The sequence below is a fragment of the Mesoplodon densirostris genome, chromosome 16 (genome assembly GCF_025265405.1).
Source record: "Mesoplodon densirostris isolate mMesDen1 chromosome 16, mMesDen1 primary haplotype, whole genome shotgun sequence".
Lineage (NCBI taxonomy): Eukaryota > Metazoa > Chordata > Mammalia > Artiodactyla > Ziphiidae > Mesoplodon > Mesoplodon densirostris.
Window position 1 is genome coordinate 34,720,317 of NC_082676.1, and position 19,369 is coordinate 34,739,685.

Consider the following 19,369-nt stretch of genomic DNA (forward strand, 5'->3'; position numbering starts at 1 on the left):
GAGAACACCAATAGGGTTGGAGTTCCGGAACCGTGACGAGATTCCGGTAAGCTTTCCGGAACTCATTCTATTTGTGCTACAGGTTGTTGTATCGTCTGCAGGTTCTTGGTTCCCGCACCATCCCCGCGACTCGGAGTATCCGGCTGCGGGTAGCGTAGGGGACAAGAGATGCGTAGTTACTACCCCCGGCAGGATATGGGGAGATGCTCCTCTCCCACATTTCCCTCACCCACTCCCAGCCCAGCTTTGTGCTTTGACTTAACCTAAATGATGAGATCGATTAGGAAAGGAATTGGAGACAAAATCAAGACACTAGCGTTTTCTGAGGTGTCCACAGGGTCGGTTTCTCTGAGCCCTCTCCTGGGCTTGCCTACGGCTGACTTCTCACTGTGGCCTTTCCTCTGTGCCTGTGCTCTCCTGGTGTCTTTCCTCTTCTTATAAGGACACCATTCCTATCCTTGAGGACCCCACCCTTATGACCTTATTTAACCTTAATCACCTCCTTAAGTGCTCTGTCTCCAAATACAGTCACACTGGGGGTTAGGGCTTCCAGTGAATGGATTTTGCGAGGGGCACACAATTCAGTCCAGAACAGCTGGGAACTATCTTGTCACCATATTTTCCCATAGCACCTAACACAGCGCCTTGCAAAATGGTAAATGTAGGTTTTTGTTAACAAAGTGATAGAAGACCTGATGGGAACTGGGAGAGGAGTTATAAAGTCATTTAAATCTATTGTCTTAGCTCATCTTTGTTTATAAAATTTCTGAGCTCTATTCTGGAAGGTCCTAGTTCCTGCTTGGAACTTTAAAGTCTCCAGGACAATGGCACAGAGGTAAAAGGGAAGATCCTGGGGCCTCTGGGGTGGGAACTGCAGGGGCAGGGTCTGTGCTCTCCCAGTAACCCCAGCAGTGTAACAAGCATCTGTGGTTCCTAGAGAGGGTTCCGGGTGGGGCTGTCTACCAGGCAGGTGCGGTGGAGTCAGCCGAGGTGGAGCGGGTGAGCCCTTGCTTCGCACAGGCTTACCTTCTGGCAGGATTCTGAGCAGTCCGCGGTAACCGGTATTGCCCCAGCGGGTGTCACAGTGGATGTAGGATCATTGGATGATCACAGCATGGCTTGGGGGCCTCCGTGTCTATTCATCTTGGTGAGCAGATATTGCATTGCCACTTTGAATGATTGGACTAGAACATGTCTTGGCATCCTGTCCCCTTCAGAACCCACGCTGGATTCTTTTTGGTGAGCAAAGGGCTTATCATAATTGGGCCCCCCATTTTAATGATTTTTAATTGTCCGAGCCCAACTTGCCAGATTATATCGCTTAGCTTTTGGTTACAGCCCAATAATCCATCCAGTTCTTTGTTGAAATTCTTCAGTTCTTTCGGAAAAGAAAATGCAGGAAGTATTGTTCTAATCTCAGATTTAATGAAGAATATCTTAAACATGTATTAAGTCAGTTTAATGATAACAGCTCTAACAAATAGACCTACAAAGGTCTAGCTGCTCAAACACAATAGCAGTTTTCTTTTTTTAATGAATTTTTAAAATATTTGTTTATTTTATTTATCTATTTTATTTTGGGGGCTGCATCGGGTCTTAGTTGCGGCATGGGGGGTCTTTGTTGAGGCGTGTGGGATCTTTCGTTGTAGTGCGGGCTTCTCTCTAGCTGTGGCGCAAGGTCTCCAGGGCGAATGGGCTCTGTAGTTTGCGGCATGCATGCCCTTTCGCTGTGGCGTGGGCTTAGTTGCCCCGTGGCACGTGGGATCTTAGTTCCCCAGTCAGGGCTCGAACCTGCGTCCCCTGCGTTGGAAGACGGATTCTTTACCGCTGGACCACCAGGGAAGCCCCTAGAAGTTTACTTTTTACTCCTATAACAGTGTAAGGCAGATATACATGACTGACAGGAAGGCTCTCGTCTGAGCAGTCAATCTGATGGCAGCCCTGGCATCTTCAGACGTGGCTTCCGAGACCTCCTTGGGGATTTTCTAACCTAGTCAACTGGGAGAAGAGAACACGGACGTGTGAGAGGGCTTTATTGGGCCAAGCCAAGAAGTGGCACACATCATCTTCACTATAGTCCATTGGTTAGAACTCGGTCACCTAGATGTATTTAACAATACAAGCTGCAAAGTGTAGTCTAGCTGCGTGTCCAGGAAGGAGAAAAACAAATTTTTGATAAACTGCTAGCAATCTGCAACAAGACTCAAAAATTACTAACTGTAGAAGATTGATAAATTCAACTACACTATATTAGGAAAAGACAAACAAAATGGGAAGCACAGCCCAGGAAGATGAAAAATGCTCAGCTACATTAGTAATAAGAGAAATGCACATTAAACCACAATTGGATACGATTTCACAAAAGATTATCAAATCTTTCAAAATCTGTCAGTACCAAGTACCGATAAAGATATAGAATAGTGGAAACTCTCATCTGCTGTTGAGTGTGTAAGTTGTTACATTTATTAGGGAAAACAGTTTGCCATACTTTTTTTTTTTTGGCTATGCCACATGGCATGTGGGATCTTAGTTCCCCAACCAAGGATCGAACCTGTGCCCCCTGCATTGGAAGCATGGAGTCTTAACCACTGGAACGCCAGGGAAGTCCCTGGCCATACTTCTTAAAGTTGAACATGTATATATCTTATTTCGAGGTCTTTTCACAGGGAACCAAGAGGCATGTTGACATGCTGTTTTATAAAAGCCCCAAACTGGAAACATCCTGAAAACCCATCAACAAAAGAATAGATTCATAAATTGTGCTGTATTCCTGCAGTGGGATACTTATTGTCAGTGAATGTGGTTGAACCACAGCTACACAGAAAGATGCATGATTCTCAAAACACATGTGCAGTGAAAGAGTATGACTCCATGTATGTAAAGTTCTGAAAAAGCAGAACTAAGTAATACATCATCCAGACATAGATAGGTGGTACGTCTACATAATACAAGGGGATGATTAACATAAAACTCAGAATATTTGTTAACCTTTGGAGAAGAGGGAGGGAGAGGAGATTGGACAGAATATAAGAGGCTTTTGTGATTCTGAAAATGATCTATTTCTTACCTAGTATGAGGATGCATGGGTGTTCTTTTTATTATCATTTACTGTCATGTATCCTGATACTTTTGAATTATGATATTATTTCACAATAAATATGGACGTTTACTGTAAAATATTGCTAACACACAGACAAGTATAGACAACAGAGATTGATTTTAAAGAACATTCACATATGCACCAGATTAATCAATTCTTAACATATTTGCTTCATACCTTTTTAAAAAAAATATATATATATATTTATTTATTTGGTTGCACTGGGTCTTAGTTGTGGCAGGCAGGCTCCTTAGTTGTGGCTCACGGGCTTCTTAGTTGCGGCTTGCTAGCTCCTTAGTTGCAGCACAGGGCTCCTTAGTTGTGGCATGTGAACTCTTAGTTGTGGCATGCATGTGGGATCTAGTTCCCTGACCAGGTATCGAACCCGTACCCCCTGCATTGGGAGTGTGGAGTCTTATCCACTGCACCACCAGGGAAATCCCTCATATCATTTTAAGAAATAAAATAATGTGTACTGTAAAGACTCCCATTCCTTTCCCTCATCAGAAGGAATAACTATACTGAAATTGTGTCCTTCTTTTCCCCATTTTATACCACAAGATCTTGTATCCATAAACAATATATGTAGTGTTGCAGGATTTAAAATTTTATGCAGACATATTGTATTCTGTCATGTTGGAACTTGATTTGCCATTTTAAGATTGATTTATGTTTCTGTATATAAATAGATCCAGTTTATTCAAACTGCTGTAAATTAGTTCCCGAGAGAGACTTGGAAAAATGTTAAATTTGGTAAATCTGGGTAGATGGTGTAAAGGATTCTCTGTATTATTTTTGCAATTTGGAAATTATTTCAGAATAACAGTATCATTACTGAGTCATTTATATTGGCAGTATGTACTTGGAAATGGAAGTGGGGGAAATATCCATTTATGACAATGACACAAATAACTGACCATAAATTTACTTGAAAAAAATCTAAGAACTTACCTGAAAATGTATATTTTGACAGGAAGTCATTACTATTTTATTCTAAAATGTAGAATTTCATGTAGTATTTTCCTTTATGCTTCCCCTCCTCATTTCTACCAGCTAAGAAATGTTGTCAGAAAGAGAAGCCACCTTGATAAAAGTGTGAACTTGAACAAGATCTAGACCCACACAGGTATTGTCAAAGGTGAGCTGCATACTAGTCATGTGACCATGTTATGTGACATTATAGTGAACTGTAATCCAAGTGTGTAAAGAGGAGAAAATGAAAGCACTGAACAATTTTTATATCTTATTTTTAGTCATTTGAATTTTAACAGTCGGTTTTTTAATTTATAGTTTAGCATTATTAGCTAAAGAAGGAAATAACATTTGTATTATTTTTCACCTTGATTTAAATATGGTGTAAAAAGCTTCACTGGTCTTGTCAAAAAAAGGTGCACCTTTTCTAGGCCAGTGGAGTATTCTAGACTCTTCTGACCTTTGCAGTATGAGCTAATGGTTCTCCTGTGTGGCCAGGCATGGAGGACAGTGGGTCCAGCCCATTAGCTAAATAGAAAAGCCAAAACTTGAGCGTTTCTTCTCCATTACCTTCCCTGGAGGGCTAGTTTGGAGCTCCTGCCCTACTGCTAAATAGTGACAAACATGACCATACACTGACGATGACATCGCTGATCTGTGCTCCTGGCCCGGTGACCATCTAGCCTCTGCGGAAGGCAGGAAACCTGCCCTGCACGCCGGCACTCTTGAGCTGGGGACCCCTTTCTCCCAAGGCAAATTAGTTCAGCAAGGCTTCCAGACCAGCCCCACCCGTCCCCTCCTTTGTGTCCCAGGAATTCTACTGAAAAAAATATTTTCAGCAAATAAAACATTTTATAGGGGCCATTTATAAAGGGAAAGGAAGGCCATTTAATTGAGTTGTCGAGAAGGAAGTGGCACCAAATACAAGCTCCCTTGTTCCTCCATTAAGAAGTCCATAGGGTTTCTCCAGCAGTGCTGTCCAATAAGCCTGGGATGATAGGAATGTTCTATAATTGTGCTGATCTTGAAATGTGGCTTTTGATTTGAGGAAGTTTTTTAACTTTTTAAAATTTTAATTTAAATAGGTTCATATGGCTAGTGGCTGCCATATTGAAGAGTGCAGCTCTTTTCTCCTCCTTGGGACAGATGTGGCTGAAGGTAGGCATTTCCATGTTACCTCTGGATCCTTAGCTATGCCCTCTCTCTTTCTGGAAAGCTGGAAGCATGTACATCATCTACACAAAATAGATTCAGTAGTCTGAGCTAGACTGTGTACTCAAGCCTGGATCTGCTTTCACAGGTCCTCAACTCCAAAGGTGGTTGTGAGCAAGAATTCTCTCATTGGCTTATTTCCTCTTGTCAGAGGCCTCGACTTCTTAATTTTGTTCGGGGAAATACAGTTTGGCAGCCTTTCCTTCCCGCCAATTCCTGCCGCTTGGTACCAAAGAACTGATACCGAATCCAGTATATAATCTAACACTTATTATTTTCCTCCTGCAAAGCTGAAGTTTCCTTTATTTTATGCGGTGCCACTTGCTTTCTTCTCATTCCCAATAGAACTTTGTTTTTATGTGCTGGGTAAGAAATCATGGAACTGGTAAGGACAAGAAAATAATAAAATCAAGGGATTTGATTAACATGACAGGGTCTAACAGCAGCAATTTACTCGTGGGGAGAAGAGGTGTTGAAATACTGGTAGGGGAGTTAGAAGGGACACAGAGAAGGGCAGACAGCTAATAAAGCAGCTACCACGGAGAGTGAATGTGCGTCATCCCATGGAAAGGCTCTGAAAACAGTGTGCAACACATGCTTCACAGCTGTTCCACCCTAGGGGAGAGGGAGATCTGGTATTCGCCAAAATCCCATCAAGCGTGGTTGAGGGCTGCCCCCAGAGCAGTGGTCTTTCGTGGTTTTCGAAAAAGCCCGCAGCCCAAGAGACACAGATAGTGCAAGTCAGATGAAGCACACAGCAGGGGCAAAGCCGGGGTGGGGGGGCAGGGCACTAACAGCATCTGCTCTGAACATTGACTTCGAACTCTCAGTAGAACCTAGTAGCACACTAATTTTAGTTTCTGGGTAAATTTCGGTAATTCTTCATATCTCAGTAGTACTAGTGGGTAGCCCTTACTTTATTTTTAAAACGTCTATACAATCTCAGGTGATTTTTCAGTATGAAACCAAGAAAGGCATTCTTAGATCATTCACGATCCAGAAAACGGTCTCCAGCCTGGGGGACCACAGAGTAAAACTTCTGTGCCTTCCATCTGCCTTGACTTAACTCGGGGAAATGAAGGTAAAGGGGACCCAGGGAGACTGGACACGACAGCCTATGACATTTCTATTAAGTAACTTTTTTTAAAAAATTTAAATCCAGTTCAATTGTTTTGTTTTTTGGCTGTGCTGCACAACATGTGGGATCTTAGTTCCCTGACCAGGGACCGAACCCATGCCCCCTGTGTTGGAAGTGCAGAGTCCTAACCACTGGACCGCCGGGGAAGTCCTCTATTAAGTAATTCTTTTATTTCTTTTATTTTATTTTTGACTGCGTTGGGTCTTCGTTACTGGGCACGGGCTTTCTCTAGTTGTGGTGAGGGGGGCTCCTCTTCGTTGTGGTGCGTGGGCTTCTCATTGTGGTGACTTCTCTTGTTGTGGAGCACGGGCTCTAGGCGGCAGGCTTCAGTAGTTTTTGGCTCGTGGGCTCTAGAGCGCAGGCTCAGTAGTTGTGGTGCCCAGGCTTAGTTGCTCCGCGGTATGTGGGATCTTCCCAGACCAGGGATTGAAACCATGTCCCCTGCATTGGCAGGCGGATTCTTAACCACTGCGCCACCAGAATTACCTATTAAGTAATTCTTGACTGTAGCAAGAAGGTTAGCTACAAAGAGAGGGTCCCCACAGAAAAACCATTTCAGTTCCTGTTTATTAATTTTCATAGAACAATTGAGTTACACCTACTTACAAGAGTGGTTAAGTTCTGGTCTTTAAATGGTAGCTTTTCTGATTACTATCACGTAGGTATCTGCTCTCTGTGAGTACCCTGATGCTTAATAAAGCTTGTGCGCCAACTGAAAGATTTTCCACATTTGTCACATCTGTAGGGTCTCTCTCCAGTATGAATGACCTCATGTCGATGAAGATTTGCCTTAAAACTAAAAGTTTTCCCACATTCGCTACATTCAAAGAATTCCTCCTTGGTATGGATTCTTTGATGCTGAATGAGATCTACATTCCGACCAAAGGATTCATCACATTCACTGCATTTATGAGTGTTCTGTTTATTGTGAATTTGTCGATGGATCATAAGGGTTGAATGCCGGCCAAAGGCTTTTCCACATTCAATGCATTTATGGGGTTTCTCTCCACTGTGGATTAACTGATGTCGAATAAGGGTTGAATTCTGACTAAATGTTCTTTCACATTCGCTACATTTATAGGGTTTTTCTTTGGTATGGATCCTCCTATGTTCAACAAGGTACGCCATCTGACGGAAACACTTTCCACAGTCATGACATTTATATGGCTTTTTTTGTGAGTGACACTGTTTGTGGACAGTCAGAGCAGACTTCTGTTTGAAGGCCTGCCCACATATGTCGCACTCAAAGGGATCCTCTGAACTGTGAATTCTTTGATGTCGAACAAAATTTGCCTGACGCTGGAAGGCTCTTCCACATTCGCTGCATTCATAAGATTTTGCATTTGTAAGAATTCGCTTATGCCTCAAAAGCAGTGATCTCTGATGGAAGGGTTTTCCATACTCATCATATTTGCCCTGCTTTGTCCTTGCCTGAGCTTTCCGATCTTGAATAAGGTTAAGGTTTTGAAGGAAGTCCTTACAGCATTCATCACCAATAGTAGGGAGTGAAAGTCGGTAAATGTCCACAAATTCGTTACATTCAAGTAACTTTTCTAAGGGTTTCCTGGCCATTTTCTGCTTTACCAGTGACATCTTACATGACTCTAAATCTTCAGAAATGTTCTGCTTTGGAGTTAGCTCTTTCATCTTGAATCTGGCTTCAGGACCTAGCCAAAAAAAAAGAAAGTATACAAATGACCTAACCGCCATAGAAGGAAAAAAAAAGGAAGTAAGTCAGGAAGGTTGTGATACGAGAGACTCAAACGAGGCTAAGAAGTGCTCACCTAGTTAAATCATCATACTACAGAGGCCAGTATTCTGATTTCCTTCCATAGGACCCACAGCTTTCATATCAGAAAGAGCTCTTGACATCAGCTAACCAGCTAAAATGTGCACAAGAGTGTATGTCAGAGAATGTGAGAATTGAATAAATCCATCACCATTAGTGGGATAACAACTTACTCTCAGTACCCAGCAGTGTCACATAACTAGGAGAGAGGTAGCATCTTGTACTTTCTAGATAAGCATGTTTTTAATAATTCTGGGAGAAACAACTTCTTAAAAATGGAGAAAGTGTATAAGATCGATTAGAAAAGGAAACAAAGAGAAATAAGTACAAAACCAATGGACTAGAGCAGTGGGTTTTCAACCAGGGATGGTGTTGCTGGAACCTAGAGGGTGGAGGCCAAGGACGCTGCTAAACATCCTAGGAGGCACAGGACAGCCCTCACCGCAAAGAATTAAACAGCCTGAAATGTCAACGGTGCCAAGGCTGTGACACCATGGAGGGAGGCATGTGAAAAAGGGTAGAAGCAGCGATCAGGACACAGTACGTAGGAAAAAGGAACATCAGTAAACACCGAGAGAATCTGGAAAACAAAATGAGAGCAAGGGAACAAGAGCAAGTATAGAGAAAGGGTAAGTGATGAGGGTAGAAAAAAGGAGCATCTAGGATAGCACAAGAGCTGTCAGAAAACACCAGACAGGCTGCTTCAGAGAAGCACTTTAACTGCAGTAGAAAGAGGATGAGCTTTGCAGACGTGATGTCAAATCCCAACTATCAACCTACTAGCCGTGTGACAGACATCACAGTCCCTTAGTTTCTTCACCTGGGAATGGGGCTGATGATCACACCCACCACCTGCAGGGGGCAGAAGGGATAAAGAGCAGGAGAGACGCCAGACACCCGGCTCGGTATCGGCACCGGCACAGGAAGGGCCTGGAGAATGGGGGTCCCTCCCTCTGCGTGACCCCCACAGGCCCGGGGCTTCTCCTCACCCACCTGGGCAAGCACTACTGGAAGCCTTCCTAGTCCCAGCTCTTGGTAGATCCAGGATCCACGGCTCTTCCCACTGCTCCAGCTGACAGATCACCTCAGGTTTGGGAAACTGAACTCCTACTCGTGGGGAAGTAAATGGGATGTGCTGGTTAGTGAGCAGCAGATGTCCCAGAGCTCATTTTACCCCTTGGGGTCTAAGCGGTGGGGGGACAGTGACAAGCAGAGATCAGGACAGTAATGAACAGGGCTGGTGAGGAGAGGACTTGGCACAATCTTTATTGAAAGCCTGAACAATATTCACACTCTGGGATGTGGTAATTTCACTCTTAGAAATATAGCCTAAGGAAAATTAGAGATGTTCAGCAGAGTTCTAACAAACAGTGCAAACTGGAAATAAAGTAAATGTCAACAGTGGAATGGTTAAAGTGTAGCACGTGAATATAACAAAGGCAGAAGTATTAGGCAGATACTGAAAATCGTGTGTTCAAAGAATATTTCTTTTGGGCTTCCCTGGTGGCGCAGTGGTTAAGAATCTGCCTGCCGATGCAGGGGACACGGGTTCGAGCCCCAGTCCGGGAAGGTCCCACATGCCGCAGAGCAACTAAGCCCATGAGCCACAACTACTGAGCCTGTGCTTTAGAGCCCACGAGCCACAACTACTGAAGCCTGCGCACCTAGAGCCCATGCTCCACAACAAGAGAAGCCACTGCAATGAGAAGCCCACGCACCGCAAGAGTAGCCCCCGCTCGCCACAACTAAAGGAAGCCTGCGCGCAGCAATGAAGACCCAATACAGCCAAAATAAAGAAAGAAATAAAATACATTAAAAGAAAACTGAAAGAAGTTTCATATTAAAAAAGTATATATATTCCCCCCCCCCAGTGCATCTGATACATTTTTCAAAGAATGTTTCTTAAAATAGGAAAATGCTCCCTAGATATTTTAAAGCAGAATACCAAACTCATGTAAATTATGATCCAAATTTTGTTTTTAAAAACTACGTGTGTGTCTGTGCGTGTGTGTGTGTACACATCTTCCTCTACTTACAAAAGGGTAACTTCCTGATAAACCCAATCTAAACTGAAAATATCCTAAGTCAGAAATGCATTTATTACACCTAACCTCCCGAACATCATAGCTTAGCCCCACTGACCATAAACACGCAAAGAACACTTATATTATGCCACAGTTGGGCAAGATCATCTAACACAAAACCTACTTTACAATAAAGTGGTGAAAAGCTGTTGTAACTTACTGAATACTGTACTGAAAGTGAGAAACAGAATGGTTTTAAGTGTACTGGTTGGCTGCCCTCGTGATGACATGATCACATAGCTGTCTGGGAGCTGCGGCTCTGAGCCCAGCATCACCAGAGAAAACGGTCCTGCGTATCGCTACCTGAGGAAAAGATAAAAATTCGAAGTGCACTTTCCACTGAATGTGTATTGCTTTCACACCATTGTAAAGTTGAAAAATCTTAAGCTGAACCATCATAAATAGGACTGTCTGTATAACATACATAAAAGTAAACCAAAATGTTAACAGGGTTAATGCTGGGCAGTGGGCATGCAGATGATTTTAATTTTCTGCTTTATGAGGGTTTTTAATAACATAGGGAAAATGCTGATACTATAATGTTAAGTTTTAAAGGGATTACAGAATTATACATAGACTATGCTCAGCTAGCTTTTTTTTTAAAAAAACAGCACAGGAAAAAAAAACCAAGAAGGAAATATTCCAAAATATTAACAGTGTTAGCCCTGAATGTTTTCCCCTTCCCTTTATGCTTTCCTCTATCTTCCATATATTCAAGTATGCTCTTGTAATGCTTTTAAAACAAAAATAAACAGTAAAACATCCAGTGGTGGGTGGACAGTCTCACAAAAGGTGGTCAAGACTCTGTGCCAAGAGTGTCAGCATGGGAGCCAACACTCCCCAGAGAGAAAAATTCATTCAGGAACCTCCCACCCTAGGGAGACTCTGCATCAGAGTAAGACAAAGGCAGGCTCCTGGGAAGATGGAAGCTGTGAAGGTTCAGAAGTGAAGTCAATGAAGAATCATTTCCTGGGTACCCAGTGATGTTGTAAACAAGGAGGGAAACCATTTTCAAACAGAAGGAAGAAAAAGACTCTTCAAGGGAGCAAGATGCTAGACTTGGAATCTGCAGTGACCACAGTCTTTTCAGCTCCTAGGAGTCTTAACAGGTGTGGAGGATTCAGGTCGGGGTGGGGAATGGGCTAATTGTCTCTGAACTCTAAAGCAAAAGGAAACTATTCATTGTCCACAATCCCTCATTTGAAAACTCTGAGGCCAGATGTGTTTCATGACTCAGAATTTTTCCAGATTTCTGAAAGGTGCCTTGGTGGGTATATTTTCGCTTATGCACCGCCCCCAACAGGGGTTGGAGCTGAAACCTTAATCAAACACACTGATATTTCTGATGCCATATATATATATATATATATATATAAAGACCAAATGAGAAAAAGGATGATAAATAGCTTCCTGTACAATAAAAATCAGATTTAACCACCTGATGACTTCAGGTTGGGTCTTATAGCCAAATGAGTTATGAAAAAACGTCTGGTTTTCAGAGCTTTTTCTGCCTCTGGAATTGGAGATAAGAGACTGAGGAGATGTGCAGACACTCAAAGTGAAATGTTAAGCTGACTCATTACCCAAGGAGAGCACGCTTCTGTAGTTGTCCAGCATCACGTCTCTGTAGAGGTCCTTCTGAGCCCAGTCCAGTGTGTCCCACTCTTCCCTGGTGAAGTACAGAGCCACGTCCTCAAAGGACAGCAACCCCTGGAAACACAGCGACTAACTGCAGCTGCAATTCTTACAATAACTTTGTGAGCTACAGTATTATAATTACAGATGGTCAGTATCTGAGGCTTCTCTGGCCGTTTGGTCTCTGCTGCAGTCACTCAGCTCTGCTCTGGTAGCACAGACGCAGCACAGACAACAGGAGAGCAAACGGGTGTGGCTGTGACCCAATAAAACTACTCCCGGCTCCAGATGAGTTTGCCGACCCTACTCTGTACAACCCTATCTTCCACATCCTGCATTTCTTCTGCCCGCATCTCTCAGGAAAGAGAAGGCTCACTCCCATGAGGTCACTGAGGACGGGGCAGCGTGCAGGCCATTCACACAGGGATGGACAGGCTAATGGGACACCGGGATGGGCAGGCTAATGGGACACAGGGATGGACAGGCTAACGGGAACCAACCAGGCGGGCTGGAGCTCGCGGGGCTGGCTGTCGTAGGCACTGCTACCCACTAGGTGTGAAGGGGGAGGACGGGAGGGGACACTGGGATCCAGAAAGTTGTTGGAGAAGCAAGACCGGAGCAGGGGGCAGCGCAGCAGGGAGGGACCGAGGGATAAACCCCCAACAGCGATCCCCTCCAGGCCTCTGGTCCCCACCCCATCCCCCTGCCAGAAGCCAACCCGAAGCAAGAGTAAGGGAACCCGCGGATGGAGAATATAAAGGCCAGCCTCCCAGGGCGCAGACAAAGTGGGGAACGGTGGAGAGTGTCTCCACGGGGCCAAACACAGACCGCTGAGCACCGTGCCCACGGCAGAAGTTTCCACCTGCAACTGTGTATCCAGCTCCTGGGGGCCGAGAGGCCTGGCGTCTGCCCCCCACACTCGCTGTGCTTCAGGGGGTGTTCGTGCGGAAGGGCTTCAGCAATAGGAACACCGGCCCCACCTGAGATGCTTCACGCCGCTTCCCTCTGCAGACAGACCCTGAGTCTCCCAAACAACAGGCCTTTCTTTCCTCCTGCCCACACCTGGTCCAGGGTTAGGGTCTCAAGCCCCCTCCCCCATCCCGAATATCCTCTGTCCCTAGGGCTGCCTGCAGACGCCCTCATCTGCCACACCACCCGCTGCCTTCTCTGCACCTGCGTGGAGGCTCCCAGGTGCTGGGATACAACGGTTCAAACCCCCAGAGTTATCTCTGTGCGTGGGGTTTTCTAGCTGGGTCCTTCGTGTGGCCCCACAGTTCTCGCCCTCATGGTCCTCACCAGTGGTCTTCTCCCCCTTTATCACTCCCGTTCCTTCAGGAAGCATTTACTGAGCACCAAGAAGTCGCTGGCCTCCGTGCCACACGCCAGTGACAGTACACGCACAGAGGTGACAGCTCCTGCCGGGCCCAAAGGACCAGCCCCTCGGGCTGAGCACTGCTCGACTCTAAGGGCCACTGTTCACATGGCAGCTGTGACAACGGGGCCCCCAGAGCTGCTAAGTGCACAGCCTGTGCGGCCCACGGAGCCCAGCCCCGCTTCAGGGAGTGAAGGGTCCAGTGGGGAAGCGGGGGAAGTCAACACGGGGACGATCCAGGGGTACACGGGGGGCGACGGGGGCTCACCCCACCCCCTCCTCTCAGGAGGCACTGCCCGTCACATCCCAGAAAACAGCGCCCGGGGCACATGGCCCTCACCTCCTCCCGCCTCCCCACCGGCTCCCAGACATTCCCTGCATTGGGCCTCACCCCTCCCCTCTTCTCCCTCCTGGTGAGCCCTCCTCCTCTGCCCGATTCCATTCTCTCCTGTCTCCTGCGGGGTCTTAATCCAATGACCACGACTCTCCTGTCTTTGCCCTTTTCCCCCTCGTGATACTGTGATTTAAATAAGAAATATATATTTGGTCTTCCTCCCTACTTCTGGCAGAGTTCCTAAAAACCCTTGGATTTTCCTAAGGGATAAGAACAGAGGAGCATCTTCTAATATTTGGGCTTTTGTCCTCGGTTTCGGAAATAGCTCCAGGGCCATACAGGTGAGAGGAACGTCTTGTTACTCTTAACAAATCCCTCAACCACCCCTGAGTTCATGTTAATGTGGAAAACTCCTAAGGATGGGGCTGGATGTCAGGGGAACAAGCATGCGATGAGAGGGTTAGAACCTTCACCCCTAGCACCTGAGGGGCGGGGAGAGGCTGGGGTTCAGTCAGTCACCAAAGGTCAGTGACTCGACCCATCAGGCCTACGTAATGAACCCCCATAAAAACGCAGAAATGGAGATGCTGGGGGATGTCTGCCTGGAGAGGAAAGCCCTGCACCCCTTCCCCACTCCCCCTGCCCTGTGCCTCTCTTCCATCGGGCTGATCCTGAGTTGTCGCCTTTTACATGAACCAGGATCTGCTCAGTAAACCGTTTCCAGAGTTCCGTGAGCCACTCTACCAGATCAGTGGCATCTGCGGAGTGGGTCGTGGGAACCCCGATTTAGAGCCAGTGGGTCAGAAGCACAGGTGACAGCCCGCACTTGTGATTGGCGTCTGAGGTCGGGGCGGGGGGCGGTCTTGCGGGGACTGAGCCCTTACCCTGTGGGTCCGATGCTAACTCCAGGGGGACAGTGTCAGAATGAGTTAAATTGAGGGCACCCAGCTGGTGTCCGAACAGTCAGAAGTGAGGCGTCATGAAGCAGAACAACACAGCCGCGTTCCTTCCCAGACTACCACTCCTGCCCGTGGCCCGCAGGATGCTGCCGCCTCTCCTGCCTTTACAAAGATGCTCCTGGTGCCTTGCTCCCTCTTGCTTCCGTCCTCTCTCCTTCCCTTACTGGGCCTTTTCTGTAAAGAAAACCCTACACACTCACCTCCAGTCACCCCACACCCACCCAGTGGCTCTTCTGAAGCTCTCCTCCTGAGCTCAGCCCTCTGCCCACATGGGAACACAAGGGAGAGTAACGGGGTTAATGCAGGACCTCAGAGAGATTTCACAGAGAGGAGTTTTGAGCTGAGTCTCAGCATATGCAAAGGTGGGTGGCCTGTGGACAGGGAGAACAGGATGCACACAGGCCGGGGGACAGAAGGGAGTCCACATCTCTGCGGGCGGGTCCTCTGGCCGTCAGGGAAGGCAGGAGATGCCACCAGAAGGGCAGACAGAGCTCTGTGATCCCTCAGCAAATGCGGACACGCTGGGCCAATGGGTCAAAGCGCTGCCCCTCAAACTCCCTCTTGCCTCCCTCCCGTCCAAGACTGTTCTTTCCAAATGGTCGCGATGGTTCCTCACGTGTCTCCTCACTTTTCTCCTCAGCTTCTCACAATCGCCCTCCATCATGTTACGAGTTCAGTAACTAAGCTTCCAGTGTACCCTTTGATGACAACAGATCAGAATTTATCCTGTGTTGTGGGACTTTGTTTCCATAGCTCCCTCTCCAAGTGGCTCGTAAGCGCCTTAGGCGAGAGCTTCTCTCCCAGCACAAAGGCAGTACTATCTGGTATACAGTAGGTACACAATAATGCTCACTGACAGAAACAAGGAGCAACTGTGGTGACAACAGCTAAAACTTACAGAGTGCTCCACATGTCACTAGATACCCTGCCGATACTCCACGTGCCCCGTTTCATTGAATCCTCACAACTCTGTGACAGCTACTATCATTATCCCATTTTCCAGATAAGGAAACCGTGAGAGATCAGGTATCACATCTAAAACAGAGCCTGCATTTGAACCTGTCTCGCCCCAAAGTTCAAGTTCTTTACATCCTACCTTCCAAGAAGGAAAAACCTCAGCTGATAAAGATGGCTCAACCTGAACAGAGGAGTTAAAGCCATGTGAACGCCATGGCCCGGCGCTGAGACTACACCAAGGAAGGGGAGGAGGAACCCTGCTCACCTTCCACAGGACTGGCAGGAACACGGCTTCCATGGCCTGGCCTCTGAGGTGGTGCAGGCTCCCGGCCATCAGGCTGAGCTGAAGGAGAGGAAAAGAGCACACGTAAGGCCAGCCCCGATTTGATGCTCTCTCACCAGGCAGTCCTGGACAGGGAATTCCAATGGGGCCAGTGAACCTCAGCGAGCAGAAAGTCACTGTGTTTGGTGTTGGAATATGTGATAAAATGAAAACAACTGCTAGAATACTCTTGTTAGGAATTTCCGAAGCTAAATCAATTTCCAATCTTTATCCAAGGAAACCTGTGGCTCTGCCCTCACCCCCTCCCTAGAGTATATTCAGCAGCACCTCGTTGAGAGACTCAATACACCAAGGGACCAGACTGCAGGAAAAAAGAGAACTCTGACCTGCAACCTGCAGCAACCCGCCTGGAACCCAAACCACAAGCAATGCAGCAATAGGCCCTACATCAGGACTTGGTCTACAAGTACCAGCTTATCTCTAATATGTATCCCTGTCCTCCATCCAGGGCTGACAGGAAAAGCCAAATATGCTCCCGTACCCAATCACATAGAATGTTCCACTTCTTTTATTTAACCTGCCACCAGCTTTTCCAAGCCAATAACCTCCAAACTCAGCATATTTGAGTCTTCCCTCTTTTCCAATATAAAACTTCCCCTGCTTGCCTTTGAGTCTCTGCCACACACACGTGATGGTGGCCAATTCCCTTGGCCATGAAGGGAATGAAGAGCCTTTGCTTGTTCTCTTTTGGGTGGTCTTCATGTATTTCTACATCACACAGAATCAGCTCAGATAGTGTAAAAATGATTTTAGGGCAGTTAGAGATTTTAGGCTACATATGATATACAAAGAGCTAATTGTGGTCAAAAGAAAATTCAGAAGACTTTACTTGATATGAACATTTTATGGAGCAAAACCCAAACTCTGAACAAGGAGACTTCAAAACGGAAAGTCTTGGGCTCTCAGCAGTTACCGCTCAGTCTATAAAGCCAGTGAAGGGGTGGCAGAATAAGCCACCCCAAAACATACCACTTTGGAATACTGAGCTGTGGGACTTAAAAACTGGCTGTTTAAAAAAGAAGCAACAGGGCCTCCCTGGTGGCGCAGTGGTTAAGAGTCCGCCTGCCGATGCAGGGGATACGGGTTCGTGCCCCGGTCTGGGAGGATCCCATATGCCGCGGAGCGGCTGGGCCCGTGAGCCATGGCCGCTGGGCCTGCGCATCCGGAGCCTGTGCTCCGCAACGGGAGAGGCCACAACAGTGAGAGGCCCACATACCGCAAAAAGAAAAAAAAAAAAAAAAAAAAAAAAAGAAGCAACAGGGGAACTTCCTGGCAGTCCAGCGGTTAGGACTTGGGGCTTTCACTGCAGGGGCCTGGGTTCCAACCCTAGTCGTGGAACTAAGATCCTGAAAGCTATGTGGACTCACTCATGCTAAGCCCCATGTCAGCAAACCAACACTTAATACTTAACCTAACTGCCGTTTCAGCCTCTTCCAGGAATAGAACCTCCCTCCACTTTCCCTATGAAGATAGTATTTAGGCCTGAATTCTACGCCATCTCAGGGGTAAGTCATTTTTCCTTGGGTATCTCCCATGTTTACATGAGGTATACATGTTAAGAAACTTGTTTGTTTTCATCTTTTATTCCGGGGGTCTCAACTAAGTACTCAGAAGGGTAGAGAGAAAATTATTTCCCTCCTATACACATGAATGAGGAAGTACATTGTTTTCTATTGGGACTGGTTACTAGAAACTGACATTCCTTTTAGAAGAGTAGCACCGGACAAGTTTACTTGTTTGTAGGTGATTGGCTAGGAAGCTGCAAGGTCACCCTGACATGAAGAAAGCTTGTTTCCGTTAAGGACAGAGCCAGCATTTTGGGGAAACTAGGACAGTTTTTAAGTTTTGGTTCCGCAGCTATGGGTGGTTGGCCAGGGGACATACCCAAACTGTGGCCTCCACTTTGCTTCTTTTTTAATATAGTAAATTCGGTGTTGTTTCTCTCAGGGAGTACACAAATGATGGGATACGGAGGATCTTCCTTTTTTAATTGTGCTTCTCTGGCTACCGGCGAACCTTGCTTTATTTAAGTACATCTTTAAGAAAGTCCCTCACACACCGTTCACGTTCCCTAAAAACACTGTTCCTAAGCGCTCCTGCTTCTTAAGCAAGGAGGCACCCCCCAGACGGTCCTGATCAGGGGAAGGGACCTCGACCCTTTCATTATCTGAACTAGATTATCTTCTGTGAGCATTGTGCATTTCGAAGTCAGAACCCATAATTCAATTTGTTAATCTATAACAATACAGTGCCCTGAAGATCCGGGTGGGATGGGGGGGGACGGCACGGGGGGGAGGGGGGTGTCTCTCCATCCCTCACACCTTCTATGGCGGGGCCACCGAGGCTTCCCCGCGGCACCCAATCCTCCCATCACACTAGCTCCTTTCTCCCCAAACCTCGCTGCCTCCGACTCCAGCCGCGTCGCCTCCTCCAGGAAGTCCTCAGGATGCACCTGCGGCTGCCATTGGGGCTGGGATCCCCTCTCGAGGTGCTGGGCTGGACCCGGAATCAGGTCCGAGCCTCTCAGCTAACCCGCACCTGAGGGCGCGACGCGGAAGGTCCCTGTGCCTGTTGGCCGGATCACTGGCGCACGCCGAGCAGAGCGGCCCCACCCGAGTACCTTCTAGGAACGGCGGAGGCTTCGCAACTCTCTGATAGGGGGTAAGGGGTGGGGCGGGGGGTGGGGCGGGGGGTGGGGGGAGTGTGCGAGTAAGGGGGCGGGGCGCTCATGTCTCTCGCAACCTCCGCTCCTGGCCGAAGCTAATCAACTGCCGCAGAGGGCGTTGACTAGGCCACGTGACTTCCAGGCCCCGCCCCAACCCGTTCCAGCTTACCCTGGAGGTCTGGAGGCTAGGGGCTTTAAAAATGCCAATACCAAGTCCTTCCCCTTCGCACCAATTGTAGCAAAATCTCTAGGAGTGAGCCCTCGTGCAGTTGGGTATTTTTTTTTTTTTTTTTTTTTTTTTATTTTTTTGCGGTACGCGGGCCTCTCACTGTTGTGACCTCTCCCATTGTGGAGCACAAGCTCCGGACGCGCAGTCTCAGCGGCCACGGCTCACGGGCCCAGCCGCTCCGCGGCATGTGGGATTTTCCCAGACGGGGGCACGAACCCGTGTCCCCTGCATCGGCAGGCGGACTCTCAACCACTGCGCCACCAGGGAAGCCCCCAGTTGGGTATTTTTAAAAGCTCCTCCTGGTAGTCTAATGTAGAGTGACCAACTTTTTAGAGAGCCGACCCTGGACACAGCCCTACCAGGCAAAAAAAATATGTTAGTATAATGAATTTTAATACACATATATGTTATTAAGATAAAAACATAAAAATAGATACTTACCTGAAATTATGTTATTCAGAATTGTTTACTTTTCTGTGACATGAATGCTGTTATTTAAAGCAACAGAGGACTTAGTGACAATTAATTGTAATTGATAGTAGGACTAATTAACCCTTTATATGATTCCATATGTTTAGTA

General features: G+C 46.8%; 1 protein-coding gene across 3 annotated transcripts; it reads right to left on the minus strand.

Annotated features, from left to right (window-relative positions):
* Positions 1-4,938: 4,938 nt before the first annotated feature.
* Positions 4,939-18,510, minus strand: LOC132476619 (zinc finger protein 789-like). Of its 3 annotated transcripts, none has more exons than XM_060078697.1 (5): positions 18,434-18,510; positions 15,818-15,895; positions 11,879-12,005; positions 9,205-9,318; positions 4,939-8,089 (listed from the first exon to the last, which is right to left on the minus strand). In XM_060078697.1, exons 2-5 carry the CDS (start codon positions 15,884-15,886, stop codon positions 7,077-7,079), a joined length of 1,323 nt encoding a protein of 440 aa, XP_059934680.1. In that variant the 5' UTR covers positions 15,887-15,895; positions 18,434-18,510; the 3' UTR covers positions 4,939-7,076. The 3 variants fall into 3 exon arrangements, with proteins under 3 accessions (XP_059934680.1, XP_059934679.1, XP_059934681.1); XM_060078696.1 differs by having other exon boundaries at positions 18,292-18,496; XM_060078698.1 differs by lacking the exon at positions 9,205-9,318 and having other exon boundaries at positions 18,292-18,496.
* Positions 18,511-19,369: the final 859 nt, after the last annotated feature.